This window comes from Rhinoderma darwinii, chromosome 2, assembly GCF_050947455.1.
Source record: "Rhinoderma darwinii isolate aRhiDar2 chromosome 2, aRhiDar2.hap1, whole genome shotgun sequence".
Classification (NCBI taxonomy): Eukaryota; Metazoa; Chordata; class Amphibia; order Anura; family Rhinodermatidae; genus Rhinoderma; species Rhinoderma darwinii.
This window is the reverse complement of record NC_134688.1, coordinates 299,999,432-300,023,770: the sequence shown is the minus strand read 5'-3', so window position 1 is coordinate 300,023,770 and position 24,339 is coordinate 299,999,432. Positions and strand designations below refer to the sequence as shown.

At 43.3% G+C, this 24,339-nt stretch overlaps 1 protein-coding gene across 1 annotated transcript in view; it reads right to left on the bottom strand.

Moving 5' to 3' along the window:
• The window catches only part of AATF (apoptosis antagonizing transcription factor), a 128,843-nt gene extending 104,855 nt beyond the window's left edge, over positions 1-23,988 (bottom strand). The window contains exons 1-3 of the mRNA XM_075853499.1: positions 23,883-23,988; positions 5,053-5,241; positions 4,186-4,482 (exon numbers count right to left, since the gene is read on the bottom strand). Coding sequence (XP_075709614.1) covers positions 4,186-4,482; positions 5,053-5,241; positions 23,883-23,967 — 571 coding nt within the window. The 5' untranslated portion in view covers positions 23,968-23,988. The remainder of the gene's footprint in view (positions 1-4,185; positions 4,483-5,052; positions 5,242-23,882) is intronic.
• Between the last annotated feature and the right edge of the window lie 351 nt (positions 23,989-24,339).

The following is a 24,339-nucleotide window of genomic DNA, read 5'->3' as shown; positions in this document are numbered from 1 at the left end:
CCCAGCTCTTTTAACACTGTCCATAGCAGCGACACACCCCCTTGCCAGTTCGGCAGAAGACTGATCTTCAAAGTTAAAGAGTGAGAGCGCGTGCGCACGCACACTCTCTCTCCTCGCTTTTGCTGTAACTGTCCATATCTGATTGGACAGTGTCACAGCCATAGTAACACGCACCCTTGACAGTACACGCCCCATTGACTGTTCAGGGGATTATTTAAATATCGGGTGCCAAACATAATGGCACCGATATCTAAATAACGGAGGGAGGTAGAAACATTTTTAAAGTGCCCCAGAGTTTGTGCAGTCCTCCCTATTTTATGCTGCACATGTATGGGGAGGTGAAAGCTCTCCTTTAAAGGACACCGCCTGTTTTGGCCTTGTGGACACAGACGATTTTTTCAAATATGACGTGTTACTTTATGTGGTAATAACTTTGGAATGCTTTTACCCATCCAAACGATTCTAAAAATTGTTTTCTCGTGACATATTAGGTTAGTGGAAAAATTTGGTCGATTAATTTAAAAAAGTGATTTGTGAAAAATACCTAAATTGAGAAAATTTGCAAACATTGGTGAAATTTAAATGTATCCGCTTGTAAAACAGATAGTAATACCATACAAAATAGTTACTAATTAACACTTCCTATTTCTCTACTTTATGTTGGCATTGTTTTTTTGAACACTCTTATTTTTCTAGGACATTACAAGGCTTAGAACTACAGCAGCAATTTCTCACATTTTCAAGAAAATTTCCAAAACCTATTTTTTTTAGGGACCAGTTCAGAAGTGGCTTTGAGGGCATTATATATTAGAAAATACATTTTAATCGTATACATTTTTTACAAGACATAAAGGAGAAAAAAACAACAACAAAAAAAACATTTGAAAAGCAATTTCTCCTGATCACGGTAATATTTGGCAATAAACTGCTGTTTGGACCCACGGCAGGGCTTAGAAGGGAAGGAGTGCTCTTTGGCTTTTGGAGCTCCACTTTAGCTTGAATGGTTTTCGGGGCTCATGTCGCATTTGCAAAGCCCCTGAGGAACCAAAACGGTAGAAACACCCAAAAAATTACAGCATTTGGGAAACTACACCCCTTAACCCTTTCAGGACCAAGGGTCATTGATGCCTCAATGACCAGGCCTAAATGTAAAAGTATTGGCATACATTCTTTTAAACGGTCATAACTTCTGAACTACTTCGGATAACAACTTTTTTTAGGGTTTTTTTTCGCAACAAATAACACTTTCAAAAAATATATATTTTTACTACATATGCAACACATATTTTATATTACAAAGAAACAATTGATCAAAAAAGTGCCAGATTTAGTGTAATTTATTAAAATTACGCTAAATAGTTAATCTATGACTTAATTAACTAACAATTCATGATCACGCTAACTAACTTACTATTCCTGCCTGTCTATTTGAACACTAAAGGGGCACAGGGAATACAAAGTATATACTTTCTATATACTTTGTAAATGTATATATATTTGTGTGTGTGTGTGTGTGTGTGTGTGTGTGTGTGTGTGTGTGTGTGTGTGTATGTGTGTGTATGTATGTATGTATATATATATATATATATACACACACACACACACACACACATTATAGATCTCATAACCTACTGTAGTGTTTGCGGGAGCTGTTGCTATTTGGAAGGCGTATAGCAGTACAATTTGAAATATTGTAACCTGCTATATGTGCAAGTTCTTTACAGCCCCCTCACTGTCCCCTCGTCCACTGTGCGATAACCGGCAGTAGCAGAGCGCAGGGAGGACAATGACATCTCTGCTACTGTCCGGACTATAGTGTGCGAGAGGCGCTCCAGTAGCGGAAGCGCAGGTCTAGCGAGGGAGCCGCCGCTAGACCTGCGCATCTGCTACTGGAGCGCCTCTCACACACACACTATAGTGCGGACAGTAGCAGAGCTGTCATTGTCCTCCCTGCGCTCTGCTACTACCGGTTATAGCACAGTGGACAGGGAGGGGGCGCCAGATCTGCGCTTCAGCTACTGAAGCGCCTCTCACACACACTATAGTCTGGACAGCAGCAGAGCTCATCACAGTCTCTTCCATGCGCTCTGCTGCTGCAGGTTACACTTAGGGCTTGTTTACACAAACGTGTATTACGTCCGTGCAACGCGCGTGATTTTCACGCGTGTTGTACGGACCTATGTTAGTCTATGGGGCAGTGCAGACAGTCCGTGAGTTTTGCGCAGCATGAGTCCGCTGCGAAAAACTCACGACATGTCCTATATTTGTGCGTTGTTCGCCCATCACGCACCCATTGAAGCAGTTCCGTGGGACAAGTGTGATTCGCGCAACAGCACTGAAAAGGATGAAGGAAAACAGAAAAGCACAACGTGCTTTTCGGTTTACAAACATCCAAACAGAGTGTGATAATGATGGCGGCTGCGTGGAAATCACGCAGCCGCGCATCATATGGTGATTACACACGAAGCTGTTAAGTGCCTTTTGCGCACGTAAAACGCCGTGTTTTTTGCGTGCGCAAAATGCACACGCTAGTGTAAACCAGGCCTAAAGAAAACTGTGTAGTTTATAGAGACCTTCTTGACCTCACGATGGGGGCGTGCACATCTGACGTCCGGATGGGGCCACCACCCACCTGTACTCATAGGCAGCAGAATCCGTATACCGATACATTCAAACAGTGTACGGATTTCTGCTAGCAACAGGTGAAATACAAGAAATAAAATGTACTAAAAAAGTGTCAGAGTGGCCATTTAAAACACAACACAAAAAGTAGACCAAATTCATTAATAAAGTATATTACAAAATATATTTATATTACACATGCTAATAGAAAATAAAAAGTTGATCAAACGTTTAGTTACGCTTTAAGTTAATGTCCATTTAACAGCATTTAGACATATGCTATATACAGCAGCCACATGTGACTATTGGAACCTGTGAACAAGAGGGGACTCATTGACTTCTATGGGAGAGTTTCCTAGGCATGGTCTGTGACCTGTGCAGTGGTCATTGAGCAGGAAGGTGTAGGACGGGTGCTGTGTCCACTTACTGTGAATGGTGGAATATGAATAAAATGTGTGTATAATATATATATATATATGATTTTTTTCTTGTTTTTAATTTAGATATATTTTTTATGGATAATAAAAAAAAAAAAAAACTTGATTAAAAAAAAATAAAATATGTAAAGAGAAGTCACTTACTAATAGACTTTAATCAAAAATTCGGCACTAAATGGTGCCGTTCAAACCCGGTAAACTGTTCCCGATGTCGTGGAGCTTTTCTAATAATGATGACACGCTGACACGGCTCCACGTGACTGAGTGCTTGCTTCCTGTGCTGTTCGTGTAAATGTGTTATCAATGGCATGACCGCAAGGGGCTATCACACTGCCCATTGCTGGAGTATATGGACAGTGATGTCGGCAGCAGTACGGGAGTCCCCAGGCAGAGAATCAGCTGAAGCTCTCCCGGGGACTCCACTACTGCTGCCGACGTCACTGCCCATATATGGACAGTGAATTCAGGGGTTTCCCATCGCTGGATTCCCCGAGCAGAGCATCAGCTGATGCTCTGCTCGGGAACTACAGCTATAGAAAACCCCTGAAGTCACTGACCAAATGTCGGGAGTAGTGCTGGAGTCTCGAGCAAAGCGCTAGCTGATGCACTGCTCAGGGACTCCAGCACTGCTCCCGACATTTGGTCAGTGACTTCAGGGGTTTACGGGAACAGTTCACCGTATTTGAACGGCACCATTTAGTACCGAATTTTTAATTTAGTCGATTAGTAAAGGACTTTTTACATAAAAATATGAATGCAAAGCAATTTTTTTTTTTATTGTTTGGTCCCCGGATAAGCCCTTTAAGCAGTGGTCGGTGCCGGAAGCAAAAGGCTCCGATCACATCACAGCGGTCATGCTGCAGCTCTGCTCCTATTCAATTGAATAGGAGCAGCGCTGCAATAGACCAGCACGGCAGCTATACAGTGACCGGAGCCATCTGCTTCCGGCACCGAATACTGCATAACTTCTCGTGCCTGGAGGCAGCCTGAACTGCTGATCAGTACAGGGTCCAGGTGTCGCAACCCCATCGATCATATACTGATGACCTATCCCTTTGGATATGTCATCCGTATGAAAAACTGCCCCATGCTTTGACAACCCCTTTAAGATAAAATGATGGCTCACCTATTTGGTTCTTAATTCCTTGTCCTTTAGCAACATCTGCTGACACCTTTCCTTTAGAGAATGTCTGTACAGAATCATCTGGAAATTCTGATCCTTCTACGTCATTCTCTCCTGCAGTTTCATCTTCATCAGTATCCTGCTGTGCGCTGTAAATACCCCCATCATCATCATCATCATCATCCTCCTCCCCTTTTTCTTCCTCAAAGTTGGCCTCTTCTTCATCTGTCACAACATCTTCATTACTTCTTAATTGTTCAGCAATGTAATCATACTCTTCCCCAAGTGATAAATCTTCATCTAAAATAAATACAAAAAATTAAAGCTTCATTTAGAGACTACAAATTCGTGACCAAAAAATAAAATCTGAAAAACAAACATTTGTTAGGCCCCATGTACACGACCGTAAAAAATCTCCGTTATTGTGGACCGCAATCATGGACCCGTTCAGCTCTATTGGCCGCGGACACCTTTCTGTATCGCTACGGAAGGGTGTCTGTGCTGAACTGTGCCATGAATTATGGAGAACGTCCTACTTTTTGTATTTTACGGGTCGTGCTCCCATACATTGTATGGGACAACGCCCCGAAAATGCGGCCGCAGCCGTGATTACGAGCACGGCCGTGTGAATGAGGCCCAAGTCTGTAATTTGATTTCGGTAAGCTCCCGAAAAAATCCTGGCAAAGAATTTAACACCCTATTTTTTCCATGTTTCAGCTAATGTTGGGCTTCACTAAATGAGTTTGTCTTAGTTTGCTTAGTACTTACACCATGAACCTGTATGACATTGGTGTGACTGAAAAGCAATAAATTAGGAGGTGTGTCCACATAGTGCAAACAATCAACAAAAAACACAAAACTAAAACTCACCAGAATTTTCTGAAAGAGAGTTCTCTCCCAATTCTGCTTTTAAGTCTTTGCGAGATGTAGCTTTCCCCAAGTACTTTTTATCGGTATCAGATAGGAAGGTTACAGTGCTTTTCTTTAAGTTTCCTAGTATTACTGCATCGTCATCAATTTCACCTTCATCAAATTTGTCGATAACCTTAGCAGCAGTAACTACAATAAAAAAAAACAAAACACAAAAAAGTGTTATTTAAATAAACACAAATAAATGAACAGTGTTTAGGAAATACACGTAAGTGACAAATACAAAATAGGTAAAAATATTCTCTGATCCCTTACCGAACACCGTATAGCCTTTTTACGGCGGCCATTTGGGGTAGTTCTTCTGAAGCGCCGCCTTTTCACGGCAGCACTTCAGAAGAGCTTTTTCCGCATCAGGCGGGGAGCTCCTGAAACCCGGGCTGTTGAACAGCCTCGGGCTTCAGGGAAACGATCGGAGACCACTAGCGGTGGTCTCCGATCATATTTAACCCCTCAGATGCGGCGCTCAATAACGAGCGCCACATCTGAGTAGCTTTAGAGGGAGGGGGCCCCTCTCTCAGCCCACTGGCATCCTGCAATGCAATCGTGGGGTGTCAATTGTTTCTATGGCAGCCGGGGGCCTAACAAAGGCCACCTGGTCTGCCTCTAGTGATTGCCTGTTAGGCCAGAGTCATGGCCTAACAGATGCCTGTCAGTTTTACACCGACAGGCAATACAATACAGGAGTATTGCAGTATTATAAGGCTGGGTTCACACAGAGTTTTTTTTGCAGGCAGAAAATCTGCATCAAAATTCCATTTGTAATTTTGAGGCAGATTTAGCTCTGCCTGCATGCCGTTTTTCGCCCGCGGCCGCTGAGCATTGCGGGCAAAAAATGCTGCAAAATATGCACTCTCTGCCTCCCATTGATGACAATGGGAGGTCAGAGGCGTAAACGCCCAAAGATAGGGCATGTACCTTTTTCCCACGAGTCGTTTTTTCCACTCGCAAGAAAAAAATGCCTTGAAATCAATTGGAGGCATTTTCGGCCACAAAAAAACTCCCTTTGAACTCCCCCTAAAAGTGATCAAAATATCGCAAAGTAAAGTCCCCTAGTGGGACTAAAAAAAAAAAAAAAGTTAAAGAGGCTCTGTCACCAGATTAAAAATGCGCCATCTCCTACATCATTTTATCGGCGCTGGAATGTAGTTAACAGCAGTTTTTTATTTTGAGAAACGATCTTTCTTCAGCAAGTTATGACCTTTATTACATTTATGCAAATTCGTTTCTTAATGCCCAAGTGGGCGTTTTTTTAACTTTTAACCAAGTGGGCGTATTACAAAGAAGTGTATGACGCTGACCAATCAGCATCATACACTTCTCTCTATTACACCCAAGCTTGTTTCACTGAACAGCATGATCTCGTGACACGTCACTTCCGCCCACAGGTCCTTCGTCTCTAGGGAGTTCTATATGCTTACCTGCACTGTGTGATGCTGCCTCCTCCGCTGCTGCAGATCCGACGACTGTAACTTCTCATACGCCTGGAGACGATCTATGTTCAGTCTTCAGACGCAGGGATGAAGGACCTGTGGGCGGAAGTGACGTCACAGCGTGGTCTCGCGAGATCACGCTGTTCAGTGAAACAAGCTTGGGTGTAATAGAGAGAAGTGTATGATGCGGATTGGTCAGCGCCATACACTTCTTTGTAATATGCCCTCTTTGTTAAAAGTAAAAAAACGCCCACTTGGGCATTAAGAAACTAATTTGCATGTAATAAACTTGCTGAAAAAAGATTGTTTCTCAAAATAAAAAACACTGCTGTTAACTACATTCCAGTGCCGATAAAATGATGTAGGAGATAGGGCATTTTTAATCTGGTGACAGAGCCTCTAACAGTTCAATAAAGTTTTAAATAAATAATGAAAGTCCAAAGTTAAAAAAAAAAAAATTAAAAGTTACAAAAAGTTACACATATTTGGTATCGCCACGTCCGTAACGACCCCAACTATAAAACAATTACATTATTTAACCTGCACGGTGTAAAAAATTTAATGAAAAACAAATGGCAGAATTGCTGTTTTCTGTTCATCCTGCCTTCAAAAAAATGTGATAAAAAGCGACCAAAAAGTCGCATGTACTCTAAAATGATGCCAATAAAAACTACAAGTCGTCCCGCAAAAAAAAAAAAAAAAAAAAAAAGCCCTCATACAGCTGCATCTGCAAAAAAAAAAAAAAGTTATGACTTTTGTGGCGACACAAAAACAAATATTTTTTTTTATTTTTTAAATTAAGTGTTTTTACTGTGTAGGCCGGATTCACACGAGCGTGTGCATTTTGCGGCCGCAAAAAATGCGGCGTTTTGCGTGCGCAAAAGGCACTTAACAGCTCCGTGTGTCATCAGCGTATGATGCCGCCATCATTATGACACTCCGTTTGGATGTTTGTAAACAGAAAAGCACGTGGTGCTTTTCTGTTTACATTCATAGTTTGACAGCTGTTGCGCGAATCACGCTCATCCCACGGAAGCGCTTCCGTGTGGTGTGCGTGATTTTCACGCACCCATTGACTTCAATGGGTGCGTGATGCGCGAAATACGCACAAAGAACGGACATGTCGTGAGTTTTTCGCAGCGGAATGAAGCTGCGTAAAAATCACGCAACTGTCTGCACGGTCCCATAGAGTAATATAGGTCTGTGCGACGCGCGTGAAAGTCACGCACATTGCACGGACGTATATCCAGTTCGTCTGAATAAGCCCTAAAGGTAGTAAAAAAAAAATATATATATATATATATATAAATATAGTATCGCCACAATCGTAACGACCCGCTGAATAAAGTGTAAGTTATTTATACCACACGGTAAAAGGTGTAAATTTAAGACGCAAAAAGGAATAGTGAAATTTCCATTTTTTTTACACTACCCCACCAAAAAAAGTTAATAAAAAGTTAATCAATAAATTGTATGTACCCCAAAATGGTGCGATAAGAAAAATACGACTTGTCATAAAAAAAAAAATAAAAAAAATAAAACCCCTATACAGCTATGTCGACAGAAAAAAAACAAGTTAGAGACGATGGAAAACGTAAAAAATTGCTTGGTCATTAAGGTTTAAAATACCTTCGGTATTAATGGGCTAGAGATGGTTTAGGCTTTGTTTACAGTGGCGCTGTATTCCATCATGGCTTCTGCGTTTTTGATAGCAAGAACAGCGTATGCAGCACCGTTCTTGTAGTCAAAAACAAAGGAACCTTAATGGAAACCCAATTAGAGGTCAAATTATTTAAAATAAGGATTTTTAGGGTGTATTCACATAGTGCAATTCTGCCATGCTTTTTGCCGCGAGCCCGAAAACCGCAACGAAACACATGCGTTTTACCGCAATTGGCAAAACCGCGGCAAATAACATGAAAACACATGCTTTTTTTTGTCTAGTTTTTGGCAGCGCGGCTAAACCGCAGAATGTCAATACAGCCTTGGGATTAGTTTGAAAACGCATTTGTCACACCTCTCATGGCTTCGTAAGGGACAGAAGCAACATCGCTAGTGTGAACAGAGCCTTAGACACAGTCCCATAATAATAATTCCTCTTCTCTACAATTACAATAATGGTGCTCATTAAAGAAAAAAAAAATAAGCAGGTTGTCATGATCTGATCACTTAAAAGTACATCTCCAGATTTTATGTTGGTCATACACATAAGAAATGTCCCAAACCTAGACAAACACGCATGTTTTGACAGGCTGACAATGCATTTTTATTTCAAAGGGAAGAGGTAGATTACACACTGCATGACACCTCTTACATGCCCGACACTTAGGCAGCCCCCCAGAGCTGTGGCCAAACTTTCGACTCTGACCCCTCTATTTTCCCACAGTCCGACTCCAGCTCCTTCATAAACGGTTTATGAATAATAATTAAAAAAACAATGTAAATATTTACGGATATAAAATGGTAAGATCAGGCTTTTTATCCCAATTATGTAAATAATGAAGCTAGGGTTGTCACGATACCAGAATTTGGACTTCGATACCGATATTTCGTGTAGTATTGCGATACTCGATACCAAAACGATACTTTTGTCCAAAAAAAAGAAGTTCTTCCATTTTCTGATGTGAGGCACCTGGTATTATGAATTTTGTATCTCCATGTGCCTCACATTAATAGGAATTACCCCATCATGTTTGTCATAATGGACAACATTGGGTTAATGTATGAGGCACATTATTGGGTTAATTACTATTAATGGGAGGCAGACGGAGGTTCAAAATTCATAATACCTCGTGCCTCACACTAATAGTGAAAGAAAGCAGTTTTTCTTTTCTAAACATCATAAATTATGCTAGAAATTTATTACGGTCACAACGATACCGAATGTGTGTATATCTTACGTGTTGAGACTTAATGTTCATTGCAAAAAAATATATTTTTATTTCACATTACTTTATTTTTACTTTTTATTTTTAAACTTTAATGTACTGGCATATATCTATGTACTGATAGTACACAGGCAGTTGTTTAGACATACCTCAGTATGCCCTAACAGGAAATATGGTTAGACAGCCTTGGGGTCCTTCAATGGACACTGGACTGTCTGGCCATATATGGTAAGTCGCTCGAAGGCGTCACAGGGATTCCCTGTGATGCGATCTAAAGGTCACCCCCCCCCCCCTTCTCATTTACCGCTTGAATGCTGTGGTCAGCTTTGATCGCAGCATTCAGGGGAATAACGACGGAGATGAGAGGTTTCTCTGACCTCCGCCGCGGGGCTGCGGCTGTATAATACAGCCATTGCCCCGCTCCTGACAAATGTGTGCACGATTTTAGTAGAAGGTGATGCGGCTGGCGCTGCACTAATGAGTGGTGGTGTCAGCCGCCATGTCCGCTAGCTTCAGCACCAGTAATCATTAATGCAGTGCCGTCCGCATCATATCATGCTGAACGAACACACACACACACACACACACACACACACACACACACACACACACACACACACACACACACACACACACACCACCCCCCCCCCCTAGTATCTGAATACATGAAATAACGGTATTGAACCGTTTGAGGGTGCACAGTATCAAAGTTTTGATGCACCATGCAACCCTAAATGAGGCTGCTTGGATAGACCTTAAAAAGTGTGTGTGTGTGTGTGTGTGTATGTGTATATATATATATATATATATATATATATTGGAATACAATTGGAGTAAACATGCAATAATGGCCCAGTCGGCATCGGAGTCAGCGGTAAAAGAAGTATGAAACCACATCCTATTGATTTCAATGGGAGGCGGAGGTATTTTTTCCGGAGGTTTTTAGCCGCTCACGGTAAAAAAAAAAAAAAAAAAGAAGAAAGGAGCGGCATGCTATTTGGCCCTGTCCGCATTGAGTTTTTTTGCAGCCAGAAAAATCTGCCTCAAAATTCCTTCCTTTACTATGCGTTTGATAAATAAATAATACAATATTAAAAGAGGCGGAGTTCTTACAATTTGTTTTACTTATGGCTACAAATGTCCTAGAATTAAAAAAAAACAAAAAAGTACTCATTATTCTTTACCCCAGCAATGCAGCGTGGACACTGCAGCGGTCTTTGGCTGTGTTCACACAGTTTTTTGTAGGAGGAAAATTCCTCCTGCAAAAACTGCTCCAGACGTTTTTTTGCACAGTGGTTTGACAAAAACTCGTCAAAACACCCGTCGAGGTGTTTTATTACCCTTTCTGACTGATTGGGTTTTGGAGGTGGAAACCGCTTCAAGATGGGTAATGTCGCTTCTTATTACCGCGACACTTTTTTTGCTCGCGGTAAAAAAAACTCGTCCAACTCCCATTGAAATCAATGGGAGGCATTTTCCGGCGTTTTGCGGAGCGGTTTCCGCTCCAAAAAACTCAGTGTGAACAGGGCCTTTATGGTGTTTGTTTACACGTGGGCAGTATTCATGGCGTAAACTAGGCTTTTTTTTATTTTTTGTTTTTATAACGAATATTGCTTTATGGTTTGTGTAAGGCTTCGTTCACATCTGTGTCAGGGTCCCGTTCTGTCAGAACGGGACAATGACTGAAACAAACAAAAACCATAGGTCTCTGTTTGCTCCACCAGATCACGGACCCGTCACCATTGAAATCAATCAATGGTGATGGAAGTGGAAACCTATGGTTTCCGTTTGTGTCAGTCTGGGCACCGTTCCGACGGAAATCTCAGACGGAACGGAGCCCTGATGCAGATGTAAACAAAGCCTAAGGCCTCATGCACACGACAGTAGCCATGTGCACGGCCGTGGTTTTCGGGTCGGACGGCCGCAGAGTGTCACCCGCAAATCGTGTGCATTAACTTCTATGAGCCTGGACTGCAAAACACGGCCGTAATAAGACATGTCCGTTCTTTTTGCGGTCCAGGCTCCTGGGCCACATACGGACCGTGAAAACCACGGTCGTGTGCATGGGCCCATTGAAATTAATGGGGTCGCAATTCACGCGCAGATTTGTGGGTGAATTGCGGCTGCAAAAATCAGTTCGTGTGCGTGGGGCCTAAGGCCACATCTTGAATAATAAATTCAGTTTTGGGTTCCACATTGTAAAAAGGACATAGGAGAACTGTAGAGGGTTCAAAGGCGGGCAACAAGATTATTAAATGGGATGGGAGGTGTCACTTATAATGGAAGGCTAGAACAATTGGGCTTGTTCAGCTTGGAAAAAAAAGACGTCTTAGGCCTCATGCACACGATCGTAAAAACTCCCATTATTACGGGTCATAATTACGACCCGTAATAACGGACTCATGGACTTCTATTGGCGACGGGTGCCTTCCCGTTTTCTCACGGGAAGGTGCCCGTGCCGTTGAAAAAGATAGAACATGTCCTATTTCAGGCCGTAATAACGGCACGGAGAGTCCATAGAAGTCTATGGAGCTCTCGTAATGACGGGTGGCTACATGTGTGCACCCGTCATTACGGCAGCGTTGCTAAGCGACGTCAGTAAATAGTCACTGTCCAGGGAGCTGAAAGAGTTAACTGATCGGCAGTAACTCTTTCAGCACCCTGGACAGTGACTACCGATCAGAATAAACCTGTAAAAAATAATAAAAGACTTTCATACTTACCGAGAACTTCCTGCTTCCTCCAGTCCGGTCTCCCGCCCGTTGCCTTGGTGACGCGTCCCTCTCGACATCCGGCCCGACGTCCTGGATGACGTTTCAGGCCGTGTGACCGCTGCAGCCAATCACAGGTCAATCACAGGCTGCAGCGGTCACATGGACTGCCGCGTCATCCAGGGATGTCGGGCTGGATGTGAAGAGAGGGACGCGTCACCAAGACAACGGCCGGGTAAGTATGAATTTCTTTAACTTTTATTACAGAAAGGGCTGTCCCTTCTCTCTATCCTGCACTGAGAGAGAAGGGGCTGCCGATTAGTGCAGTGCTATTTTGCCGCCAAAAACGTGCCTGTAAATACGGGTGACACCGGACCCATATTTACGGGCACGGGTTCGTAAATACTGGTGCAAAACAGGTCGAATACGTGTGACACCGGACCCGTATTTACGTCAGTATTTACGGGTGGGAAAAAATACGGTCGTGTGCATGAGGCCTTAGAGGGGATCTTATTAACATGTATAAGTATATGTGTGGTCAATACAGAGAACAAGCACATGATCTGTTCCTTCCAAGGACTCTACAAAGGACCAGGGGACCCCCATTGCGTGTGGAAGAAAGACGTTTCAGACATCACTATAGGAAAGGCTTCTTTACAGTCAGAGTATGGAATGCTTTACCCCAAGAGGTAGTGATGGCAGATACTATGTCAGAATTTAAAAAAGTCTAGATGATTATTTAGTGACAAATGGCATTGAGGGTTATAATTAATCAAGCATTGAATGACTGGTAAATTTATTGAGGAAATACTTGATGGACCTGTGTTTTTTTTTTTCAACCTATGTAGCTATGATGTCAGTGGCCATTTGTCATCCGTTTACTATCCGCTTTTCATGGCCATTATAAAAAACGGATGTTTTTCATTTGTCAGAGGTTTTTTTCTGTCCCAACCCCCTGGAAACACAACAGTGTCCATCTGGATAGCGCCACACACACACACACACACACACACACACACACACACACACACACACTACCCTGTAGATGGCGCCACACACACACACACACACACACTACCCTGTAGATGGCGCCACACACACAATACCCTGTAGATGGTGCCACACACACACACCCTACCCTGTAGATGGCGCCACACACACACACCCTACTCTGTAGATGGCGCAACACACACACACCCTACCCTGTAGATGGCGCCAAACACACACTACCCTGTAGATGGCGCCAAACACACACTACCCTGTAGATGGCGCCAAACACACACACACCCTACCCTGTAGATGGCGCCACACACACACACCCTACCCTGTAGATGGCGCCACACACACACACCCTACCCTGTAGATGGCGCCACACACACACACCCTACCCTGTAGATGGCGCCACACACACACACCCTACCCTGTAGATGGCGCCACACACACACCCTACCCTGTAGATGGCGCCACACACACAGCCTACCCTGTAGATGGCGCCACACACACACCCTACCCTGTAGATGGCGCCACACACACACCCTACCCTGTAAATGGCGCCACACACACACCCTACCCTGTAGACGGCGCCACACACACAACCTACCCTGTAGACGGCGCCACACACACAACCTACCCTGTAGACGGCGCCACACACACACAACCTACCCTGTAGACGGCGCCCCACACACAACCTACCCTGTAGACGGCGCCCCACACACAACCTACCCTGTAGACGGCGCCACACACACAACCAACCCTGTAGACGGCGCCACACACACAACCTACCCTGTAGACGGCGCCACACACACAACCTACCCAGTAGACGGCGCCACACACACAACCTACCCTGTAGACGGCGCCACACACACAACCTACCCTGTAGACGGCGCCACACACACAACCTACCCTGTAGACGGCGCCACACACACAACCTACCCTGTAGACGGCGCCACACACACAACCTACCCTGTAGACGGCGCCACACACACACAACCTACCCTGTAGACGGCGCCACACACACACAACCTACCCTGTAGACGGCGCCACACACACAACCTACCCTGTAGACCGCGCCACACACACAACCTACCCTGTAGACGGCGCCACACACACAACCTACCCTATAGACGGCGCCACACACACAACCTACCCTGTAGACGGCGCCACACACACAACCTACCCTGTAGACGGCGCCACACACACAACTTACCCTGTAGACGGCGCCACACACACAACCTACCCTGTAGACGGAGCCACACACACAACCTACCCTGTAGACGGCGCCACACACACACACACCCCACCCTACCCTGCAGACAGCGCTACACATACAACCCACCTTGCAGACAGTGCCACATACACAACCCACCCTGCAGACAGCGCCACACACACACAACCCACCCTGCAGACAGCGCCACACACACACAACCCACCCTGCAGACAGCGCCACACACACACACAACGCACCCTGCAGACAGCGACACACACACACAAAAACGGATCCATTGAGTTCTATGGGGGCTGTTAGGCCGTGAAAACGGCCAAAAATAGGACATGTCCTTTTTTTTGATGGCCAATATTCATGGGCCTTTAAAAAAAATGGCCGTGTGAATACAGTCATAGAACTACAATGTTCTGAAAACAGCCGTGTGACGGCCGTTAAAACGGTCATCACACAGCCATTTTTCCCTGTAGGCTTAGGCCGGGTTTCCACGGGTTGGTCAATTTATTAACATTTACGCTGCTTTTTTTCTGCAGCATGGGCATGAGATTTTCTAAATCTCATGCACTTTGCCACCACTGTAAACGCTGCGGAATATCTGCACAGAATTCGCTACCTGGGGACTCTGCCTTAGGCATCATTTACACGAGCGTAATATACGTGCGTGCGACGCGCGTGCTTTTCACGCGTGTCGTACGCACCTATAATAGGCTATGTCCTTTCTTTGTGCGCTGTTCGCGCATCACGTACCCATTGAAGTCAATGGGTGCGTGAAAACCACACAGGTCGCACGAAAGCACTTCCGTGCGAACTGCGTGATTCGCGCAACAGCTGTCAAACTCTGAATGTAAACAGAAAAGCACCACGCACCATCTGCGCAGGATCGCCAGTAGAAAGAATAGTACTGTTTTTTTTTTGTTTTTTTTAAATTCCAGGACATTTGGAGCCGCTAGTAAAATATTTTAAGAACCCGGATAACCCCTTTGATTATATAATAATAATAATTTCCAATTTATATTTCTACCAACCCCAACCAGAACTGACTCCAGAGCCCTGCAGACCCATCAGTCATTTTAATATTGAGTAGTTTCCAGCACTACCATTCAATTAAACCTAATTATGACCAGACGTTACTGTTCAAATTACTTTTGCGACATACTTCTGACATAGATATTGTCATGTTCTTATTTTTTTTCACAATAAAATTTCAATAGAATGTAATTTAACTTTTTTTCTTTCAATAGAAGTCAATTGACTACATGTGGAATCTAAAAAAACAACTCACGTTTTGCGAACGGTTATATTACGTAAACAAAGCCTTATGCATTCATACACAATATGAACAGTTGTGTGTCGAATATATAACCACTAAGTAAAATCCGCACGTAGGATAATGTGTGCATACTATTGTGTATTAAAAAAAAAATACAACAAATTGTCAAGGATTTGCTGGATTACTACCTTATGTCTGCACGGCGGTTACAAATCTCAGCAACATGTGCATATCTGTCATTGTAGACTGTCTAATACTGTGATGCACGATATTTAGGTCATCATGCTGTCTCCCCAACAAATCACACTGTCTGGAAAACCTAGACCTCCATTTTACACAAAAATATAAAAATTAAAATGACAGAATGAAAGATATGCCGAAATCCAATTCATTTTTTGTAACACAAGTGTTTAGCAACCTCTATATTAATGCCACGCTGCATTAGATATAAGCACATAGCTTTTGGGTAAAAACAAAAAAAAAAACTTATAATGGAAATATTTATACGTCACATTTACTGTCTTTTCTGCATCCTGTTTTTTACTTCGGCCTCGTTCACATCAGTGTCAGGTTCCGTTCGACCTTTCCGTTGGAGAAACCCATAGCTTCCATTTGCATTACCATTGATTTCAATGTTAATGCTTCCATTGCAATTACTTTCCGTTTGTCTCCGTTCCGTAATGTATCAGGGTTTTTTTTGCGGAAACAATAGCGTAGTCGACTACGCTATTCTTTCCACTAAAAGAACAGAAAGCTTACGGAACACAAACAAATGGAAGCCAATTGCAACAGAAGCATTAACATTGAAATCAATGAAGCAACACTGAGGAGGATAGACAATTTTGAACGGAGCTTGCTGCTCACAGAGCATGCAGTTAGTGGGTTACAACTGGAGGGTGAAGACATGGGTGAGCAGGATCAGGTAAGTAGCTGGGTTAATGTAGTTAGGGGCAGTAGAAAGGGGTCAAAGACAAGGAAGGCCGATCCGGTTTCTGACATTCCAGGCAAAATTGCCAAGTTGGGTGATGATGCGAGGGTGTCAGTCTCAGAAATGGCAGCCCTAGTGGATACTGATCTCCCTAACAGCCGGGAGAACAGCCCAGCTAGTAGTTGGCGGGATGGTAATGCAGGTAAGCCAAGACAATTGATAGTCGTAGGGGATTCTATAATCAGGAAGACTGATAGAATTATTTGTCGCCAAGACCACCTCAACCGAATGGTTTGCTGTCTCCCTGGTGCCAGGGTTCGGCATGTGGTGGAACGGGTGGACAAATTGCTGGGAGGGGCTGGTGATGATCCAGCTGTCGTGGTCCATGTCGGTACCAACGACAGAATAAATGGTAGGTGGAGGAGCCTTAAGAATAATTTTAAAGAACTAGGCTACAAGCTGAAGGGAAGGACCTCCAAGGTTGTATTCTCAGGAATACTGCCTGTGCCATGCGCATCACAGGAAAGACAGCGGGAGCTCAGGGAGTTAAATGCATGGCTGAAGTCTTGGTGTAGAGGAGAAGGATTTGGGTTCCTGGAGCACTGGGCTGACTTTTCATTGGGGTACAAACTGTATTCTGCAGATGATTTGCACCTAAATGGAAGGGGGTCCGCTGTGCTGGGGGAGAGAATTCTAGCTGGGGTGGCGGAGTATTTAAACTAGGGCTGAGGAGGGAGGCCAATGTAGAAAAAAAAGGGGTAGCCAGGTTAGAGAGGGGTCAGACTATATTGGTGGGGGGAGAAACAGAATGTGGGGAGAGGATAAACAACAAGATAAGGAGATCCTTTCGTTACAAAACATAAGTGTAAATAAAAAGGACCGATTAATGTCAAATCACATTTCTGATAATAAAAGTGAAAAACTGACAGGCAAGTTAAAGTGTATGTTCACAAATGCCAGAAGTCTAGCAAGCAAAATGGGCCTTGATACTGGAAGAAAATATAGATATAGTTGGTGTTGCTGAAACATGGCTGGAGTCTTCACATGACTGGGCTGTAAATCTACAGGGTTTTACACTTTTTCGTAAAGACAGGACAAATAGGAAAGGTGGTGGTGTATGTCTGTATGTGAGAAGTGATATGAAGGCGAGTGTGAAAGAGCCAATAGTGGGTGAAGACTGTGAGGAGGTTGAAACCTTGTGGGTGAAACTAGAAAGGGAGGTAAACACTGAAAAAATTACTTTTGGTGTAATCTATAGACCCCCCAATATAACTGAGGAGATGGAAGTTCAGCTATATAAACAGATGGAGCGGGCTGCACAGGCGGGTACTGTAGTGATAATGGGAGATGTTAATTTCCGGGATATTAATTGGTGTCATGGTTCGGCTTCAACTGCAAAGGGGAGACATTTCCTCAACCTGTTGCAGGAAAATTTTATGGGCCAGTTTGTGGAAGACCCGACTAGAGGTGAAGCTCTGTTGGATCTGGTCATTTCTAATAATGCAGATCTTGTTGGGAATGTCAATGTTCGTGAAAACCTCGGTAAAAGTGATCACAATATAGTTACATTTTACCTATACTGTAAAAAACAAACGCAGGCTGGGAGGGCAAAAACATTTAATTTTAAGAAAGCCAATTTCCCCAGGATGAGGGCTGCAATTCAGGATATAGACTGGGAAGAACTAATGTCAAATAATGGAACAAATGATAAATGGGAGATTTTCAAATCTACTTTGAGTTATTATAGTGCAAAATTTATTCCTACAGGTAATAAGTATAAACGACTCAAATTAAACCCCACATGGCTTACACCTTCTGTGAAAGGGGCAATACATGACAAAAAAAGGGCATTTAAAAAATACAAATCTGAGGGTACAGCTGTAGCCTTTGTAAAATATAAAGAGCTTAATAAAATCTGTAAAAATGTAATAAAATCAGCAAAAATACAAAATGAAAGGCAGGTGGCCAAGGATAGTAAAACAAATCCCCAAAAATTCTTCAAGTATATAAATGCTAAAAAGCCAAGGTCTGAACATGTAGGACCCCTAGATAATGGTAATGGGGAGTTGATCACAGGGGATCAAGAGAAGGCAGAGTTACTAAATGGGTTCTTTAGCTCTGTATATACAACAGAAGAAAGAGCAGCTGATGTAGCCGGTGCCAGTGCTGTTAATAGATCAGTTGATATACTGAATTGGATGAATGTAGAGATGGTCCAAGCTAAATTAAATAAAATAAATGTGCACAAGGCCCCGGGACCAGATGGGTTACACCCTAGAATTCTTAAAAGAGCTTAGTTCAGTTATTTCTGTCCCCCTTTTCATAATATTCAGAGATTCTCTAGTGACTGGTATAGTGCCAAGGGACTGGTGCAGGGCAAATGTGGTGCCTATTTTCAAAAAGGGCTCTAGGTCTTCCCCGGGTAATTATAGACCAGTAAGCTTAACATCAAACATTTTCCCCACGATGGAGGGGCTATTGAGGGACTATATACAGGATTATGTGACAATAAATAGCATTATAAGTGACAGCCAGCACAGTTTTACTAAGGACAGAAGCTGTCAAACCAACCTAATCTGTTTTTATGAAGAGGTGAGCAGAAGTCTAGACAGAGGGGCCGCTGTGGATTTAGTGTTTTTGGACTTTGCAAAGGCATTTGACACTGTCCCCCATAGACGCCTAATGGGTAAATTAAGGACTATAGGTTTAGAAAATATAGTTTGTAATTGGATTGAGAATTGGCTCAAGGACCGTATCCAGAGAGTTGTGGTCAATGATTCCTACTCTGAATGGTCCCCGGTAATAAGTGGTGTACCCCAGGGTTCAGTGCTGGGACCACTATTATTCAACTTATTTATTAATGATATAGAGGAAGGGATTAATAGCACTATTTCTATTTTTGCAGATGACACCAAGCTATGTAATATAGTTCAGACTATGGAAGATGTTCATGAATTACAGGCAGATTTAAACAAACTAAGTGTTTGGGCGTCCACTTGGCAGATGAAGTTTAATGTAGATAAATGTAAAGTTATGCATCTGGGTACCAACAACCTGCATGCATCATATGTCCTAGGGGGAGCTACACTGGCGGATTCACTTGTTGAGAAGGATCTGGGTGTACTTGTAAATCATAAACTCAATAACAGCATGCAGTGTCAATCAGCTGCTTCAAAGGCCAGCAGGATATTGTCGTGTATTAAAAGAGGCATGGACTCACGGGACAGGGATGTAATAATGCCACTTTACAAAGCATTAGTGAGGCCTCATCTAGAATATGCAGTTCAGTTCTGGGCTCCAGTTCATAGAAAGGATGCCCTGGAGTTGGAAAAAATACAAAGAAGAGCAACGAAGCTAATAAGGGGCATGGAGAATCTAAGATATTAGGGAAGATTGAAAGAATTAAACCTATTTAGCCTTGAAAAAAGACGACTAAGGGGGGACATGATTAACTTATATAAATATATTAATGGCACATACAAAAAATATGGTGAAATCCTTTTCCTTGTAAAACCACCTCAAAAAACAAGGGGGCACTCCCTCCGTCTGGAGACAAAAAGGTTCAACCTGCAGAGGCGACAAGGCTTCTTTACAGTAAGAACGGTGAATTTATGGAATAGCCTACCGCAGGAGCTGGTCACAGCAGGGACAGTAGATGGCTTTAAAAAAGGGTTAGATAATTTCCTAGAACAAAAAAATATTAGCTCCTATGTGTAGAAATTTTTCCTTCCCTTTTCCCTTCCTTTGGTTGAACTTGATGGACATGTGTCTTTTTTCAGCCGTACTAACTATGTAACTATGAAGCAATGGCTTCCATTTGTCTTTCCGTTCATGGGTTTCTCCAACGGAAAGGTTGAACAGAACCGACGCTGATGTGAACGAGGCCTTAGAAAACTTGTCGTCCTTAATTTCCACAAGCGCTGCCATATTGCTTACTACTATTCGTAGCTACTAACAATGTGAAAAAGCCCGAAAGACCAGCTATTGCCCCTAAGAAACATAAAAAGATGTTTTCTGGTCTAAACTCATTGAAAAGGCTGGCATTTGGGACGAACATTATATTTTTGAAGCTTCTGAACCATTTTTTCTAGAAAAGTAGAGAGGGTTTCAGAATCACCCTAAGCGCGACTCAATTATCAAAGATTTATTCCACTTTTCCTGGTGACAGAAAACGCCAGGTCCGACCTAAAATAGTTTTTAGACTATAATATAAGTGCGCTAATTTCCGTTTCTCAGACACAGGCAGACAATACTACCAATATCTTTTACTGCTGTTATCAGGTGTGCAATATTAATAAAAAGGATATTTTGAAACGGCAACATTCTCTGCAAAATGAACATTTTTCGGCTCTTCTTGGAGAACAGTCTCGTTCTGCTTCGAGTCTACACGTTACGAAAGTACTGCCATTTTTCAGCAACGTATTTTGTTGCAGAAAATCTGCAGCATAATACAGTAGAAGCAGAGTGGGTCAGATTTGAAGAAATCTCATCCACATGCCGCGTAAATGATAAGCGGAAAAAAAATGCTCAAAAATTGACCTGCGGTGGTTGTTTAATCCGCAGCGTGCCAATTATATTTGCGTAATCGCTGCTTTTTTGCGGACTTCAATGGGAGGCAAAGCCGCAACAAATAGCAGATGTTGCAATTTTTGTGGTGGAAAAGCTGCGATACTGCCGCAAAAATCGCAACTCAGGGGAAAAAAAATCTTATACTTACCCAGAGTTCTGTGCTTCTTTGCCCCGGTCGACCTCCTGGGATGACGTTTCATCCCATGTGACCTCTGCAGCCTATGATTTAAACATCATCCCAGGGCTGCAGAACGTCAGGATGTCGGAGCAACGCGTCGCCATGGTAAGTATAGCGGGGTTTTTTTTTTTCATTGCATGATTTCCACAGCAGACATTCCAGGCGAAAAACTGCACCACAATTTGGTGGGGTTTTTCGTCCGGAATTCCCTGCAGGCAACATGGCGGATACGATGTGTACCTTTACGCAGCATATCCACCCTGTGTGAACTTACCCAATAAGAGTCGAATAGTGCTTCCGCTCCTTAGTTCTAGTGATAGCTGTGGCTCTCAGATTCCGAACAATATGAACTTTATCACGTCATAAGTTTATTTAAATTATAGGCGCCATTTAATTGATAAGTCTGTCTGCCTGCAGCGGCCAGTAGGTGGAGATTAGAAATCGAATGCATACAGATTTATACAGCTCAATAATAAATACATATGCAGCATGATTCCCCTAGTTGTAGCTGCGGGCAGCAAAGAGCTTACCTTTCATGCAAAGATAGATATATGGAAACAGATATACAAAAGAAGCTGAATAGCCCAAAATGCAAACAAAACAATTAAAAACCTCCATTAATGCTGGCGTGAAGAACGATACACGTGTGGCTATTTGCTTCTGTCACATGCCTTTGCCACGGATTTGTCATGGCAGATTTCTCAAATATGACAGACTACACCCGAGCAGCAAAATATCCAACATAATGTATTGCGTTTTTCACCAACATCTGCCTTGGGTTGGCATATTATACGATCTTTCGTGTCACGATAAGGGGGACGTCCAAAGGCAACACTTGGTCTAAATCTGTAGCTGCGGACAACTACAATCCCTAGTATAAGACCGGCTTACTCCCTATAGTAGAGTATAAGGGTATCTGCAAACGTAGTGTTTTCAGGAATTCACGCCTCAAAAACACCTTGAAAAAAAAAAGGAAGCAGAACGCCTACAAACATCTGCCCATTCATTTCAATGGGAAATACAGCGTTCTGTTAAGACTGGGCATTTTTTACACCTGATTTTTAAAAAAAATGGCACGTAAAAAGACGCCCACGAAAAAATGCATGTCACCTCGAGACGTTTTTCATTGACTCTATAGAAAAACAGCTCCAAAAATGGCTGTGAAAAACGCGAATTGCTTAAAAAACGGCTGAAAATCAGGAGCGGTTTTCCCTTGAAACCAGTTCCGTTTTTTCAGACTTTTTTGATAAGTGTGTGAATATACCCTAAGGGGCATGAGAATGCAGGAAACAGTAGGTTTCTGTGGTTGCTGGCACGTGATGCAGGGAAACTGTTCCTCATCATATTCACATTAACATCATGGTTTCCGCTGTGACATCTATGATGGACCTTTATTTTTTGCATGGATCCCAACAAAACTCTGACAGATCTTCTTGACTTAGGCCTCATGCACACGACCGTAGCCATGCACACGGCCGTGATTTTCGGGTCAGCTGGCGAATGTCACCTGCGAGCCGCGCGCAAATCGTGTGTCGTGCACATGGCCGCATACATTATTTCCTATGAACCTGGACCGCAGAACTCGGCCGTAATAAGACATGTCCGTTCTTTCTGCGGTCCGGGCTCCTGGGCCATGCACGGACCGTGGAAACCACAGCCGGGTGCATGGGCCCATAGAAATGAATGGGGCCGCAATTCTCCCGTGGATTTTCGGGGGAATTGCGGCCGCAAAAGCACGTTCGTGTGCATGGGGCCTAAGAATGGGGTCAGTCAGATTTCCACGGGGACTGTGGGATTTTTTTAATGCATGAAAAGCACTGCATAAGGTTCTATTCTTGCGGTCTAAAATACCAGAACCCTTCAATGGCATTCTGAACAGACCCTTATGTGAGTGCCATGAATATTATGCTTATGTGAATGTTCTCAATCAAGTTTGGCTATAAGCACCACCACACATTGGGAGATTTGCAGGAGTTTTGATCAACGAAAAATTAAGTAGCTGCACATGGCAACCAATTAGATTCCACCTCTCAATTTTCAGAGGGACTTTAGAAAAAGAAAGCAGGGACCTGACTGGTTTCTGCGAGCGACTACTCACCCTTTGGACACGTTACACGCGCATCAATATATGGGGAACCATAGACCACAAAAAACGACAATGTAGATGAGACATGTGTCCCCTAAACACTACGTACACAGCTCCCATGAAATCTAGGGCTACACTACAGGCTCCCAGGTTGAGCACCACTGCATTAGACAAAAGCCAGAATAGCAAATTGCATTATTACTTGGTAGAAAATATATTACCCCAAGTATGCGATGTGTGGAAGGCTGAGCTTGTTTGGGTTTGTCATATACAAAAATTATCTGAGGTATCTCCAGTAAACACTTATCACTGCATGGGCAGCTCTACACGATCAGACGACGAGGAAAAGTTTGTACCCATCACAAGTCACACAGACAGGGACTTAGGCACACGTGGGTCGCACCCTGCCTAACCGCTTTATTGCGCTGCTTCCACAAGTACACTTTTCTTTTGCACAGTTATATATAATCCAAATGTCGCCCCTCGTACCTTCATCAGGATCATCTTCGGGATCCCAAAACCGGGGCTGTGGATTTAATAAACTCTCCAGCTCCTGAGACAAGGGCGCCGCCATCTTCCCGAAGCACGCTGTTAAACACCACGCCCCCTTTAAGATGACGTCATGGACTGTAAAACAGACTTCCGTGGAGATTTTTTTAACTGTGACTCACGGAAGAGGTCAATGTGAGGCTACGCTTTGATGGTGGCTGGTATAGCCTGTGCCGGATGTAAATGTAGTAAGTTTTTTTTGTCACTATATCTATAGCTAGTACAGAGGGGGTTGAGTCTAGAATGTATGGGTTCTGTTGAGTTTCTCCCTGCAGCCCATACATTGTATCCTGTTCAGTACTGAAGTGCCTACAATGTATGGGCTCCTGGGAGTTTCTTCCAGCATCACATATAGATTCCTTTAACCCCTTCCCGCCGCTGCTCTTTTTCAGATTTT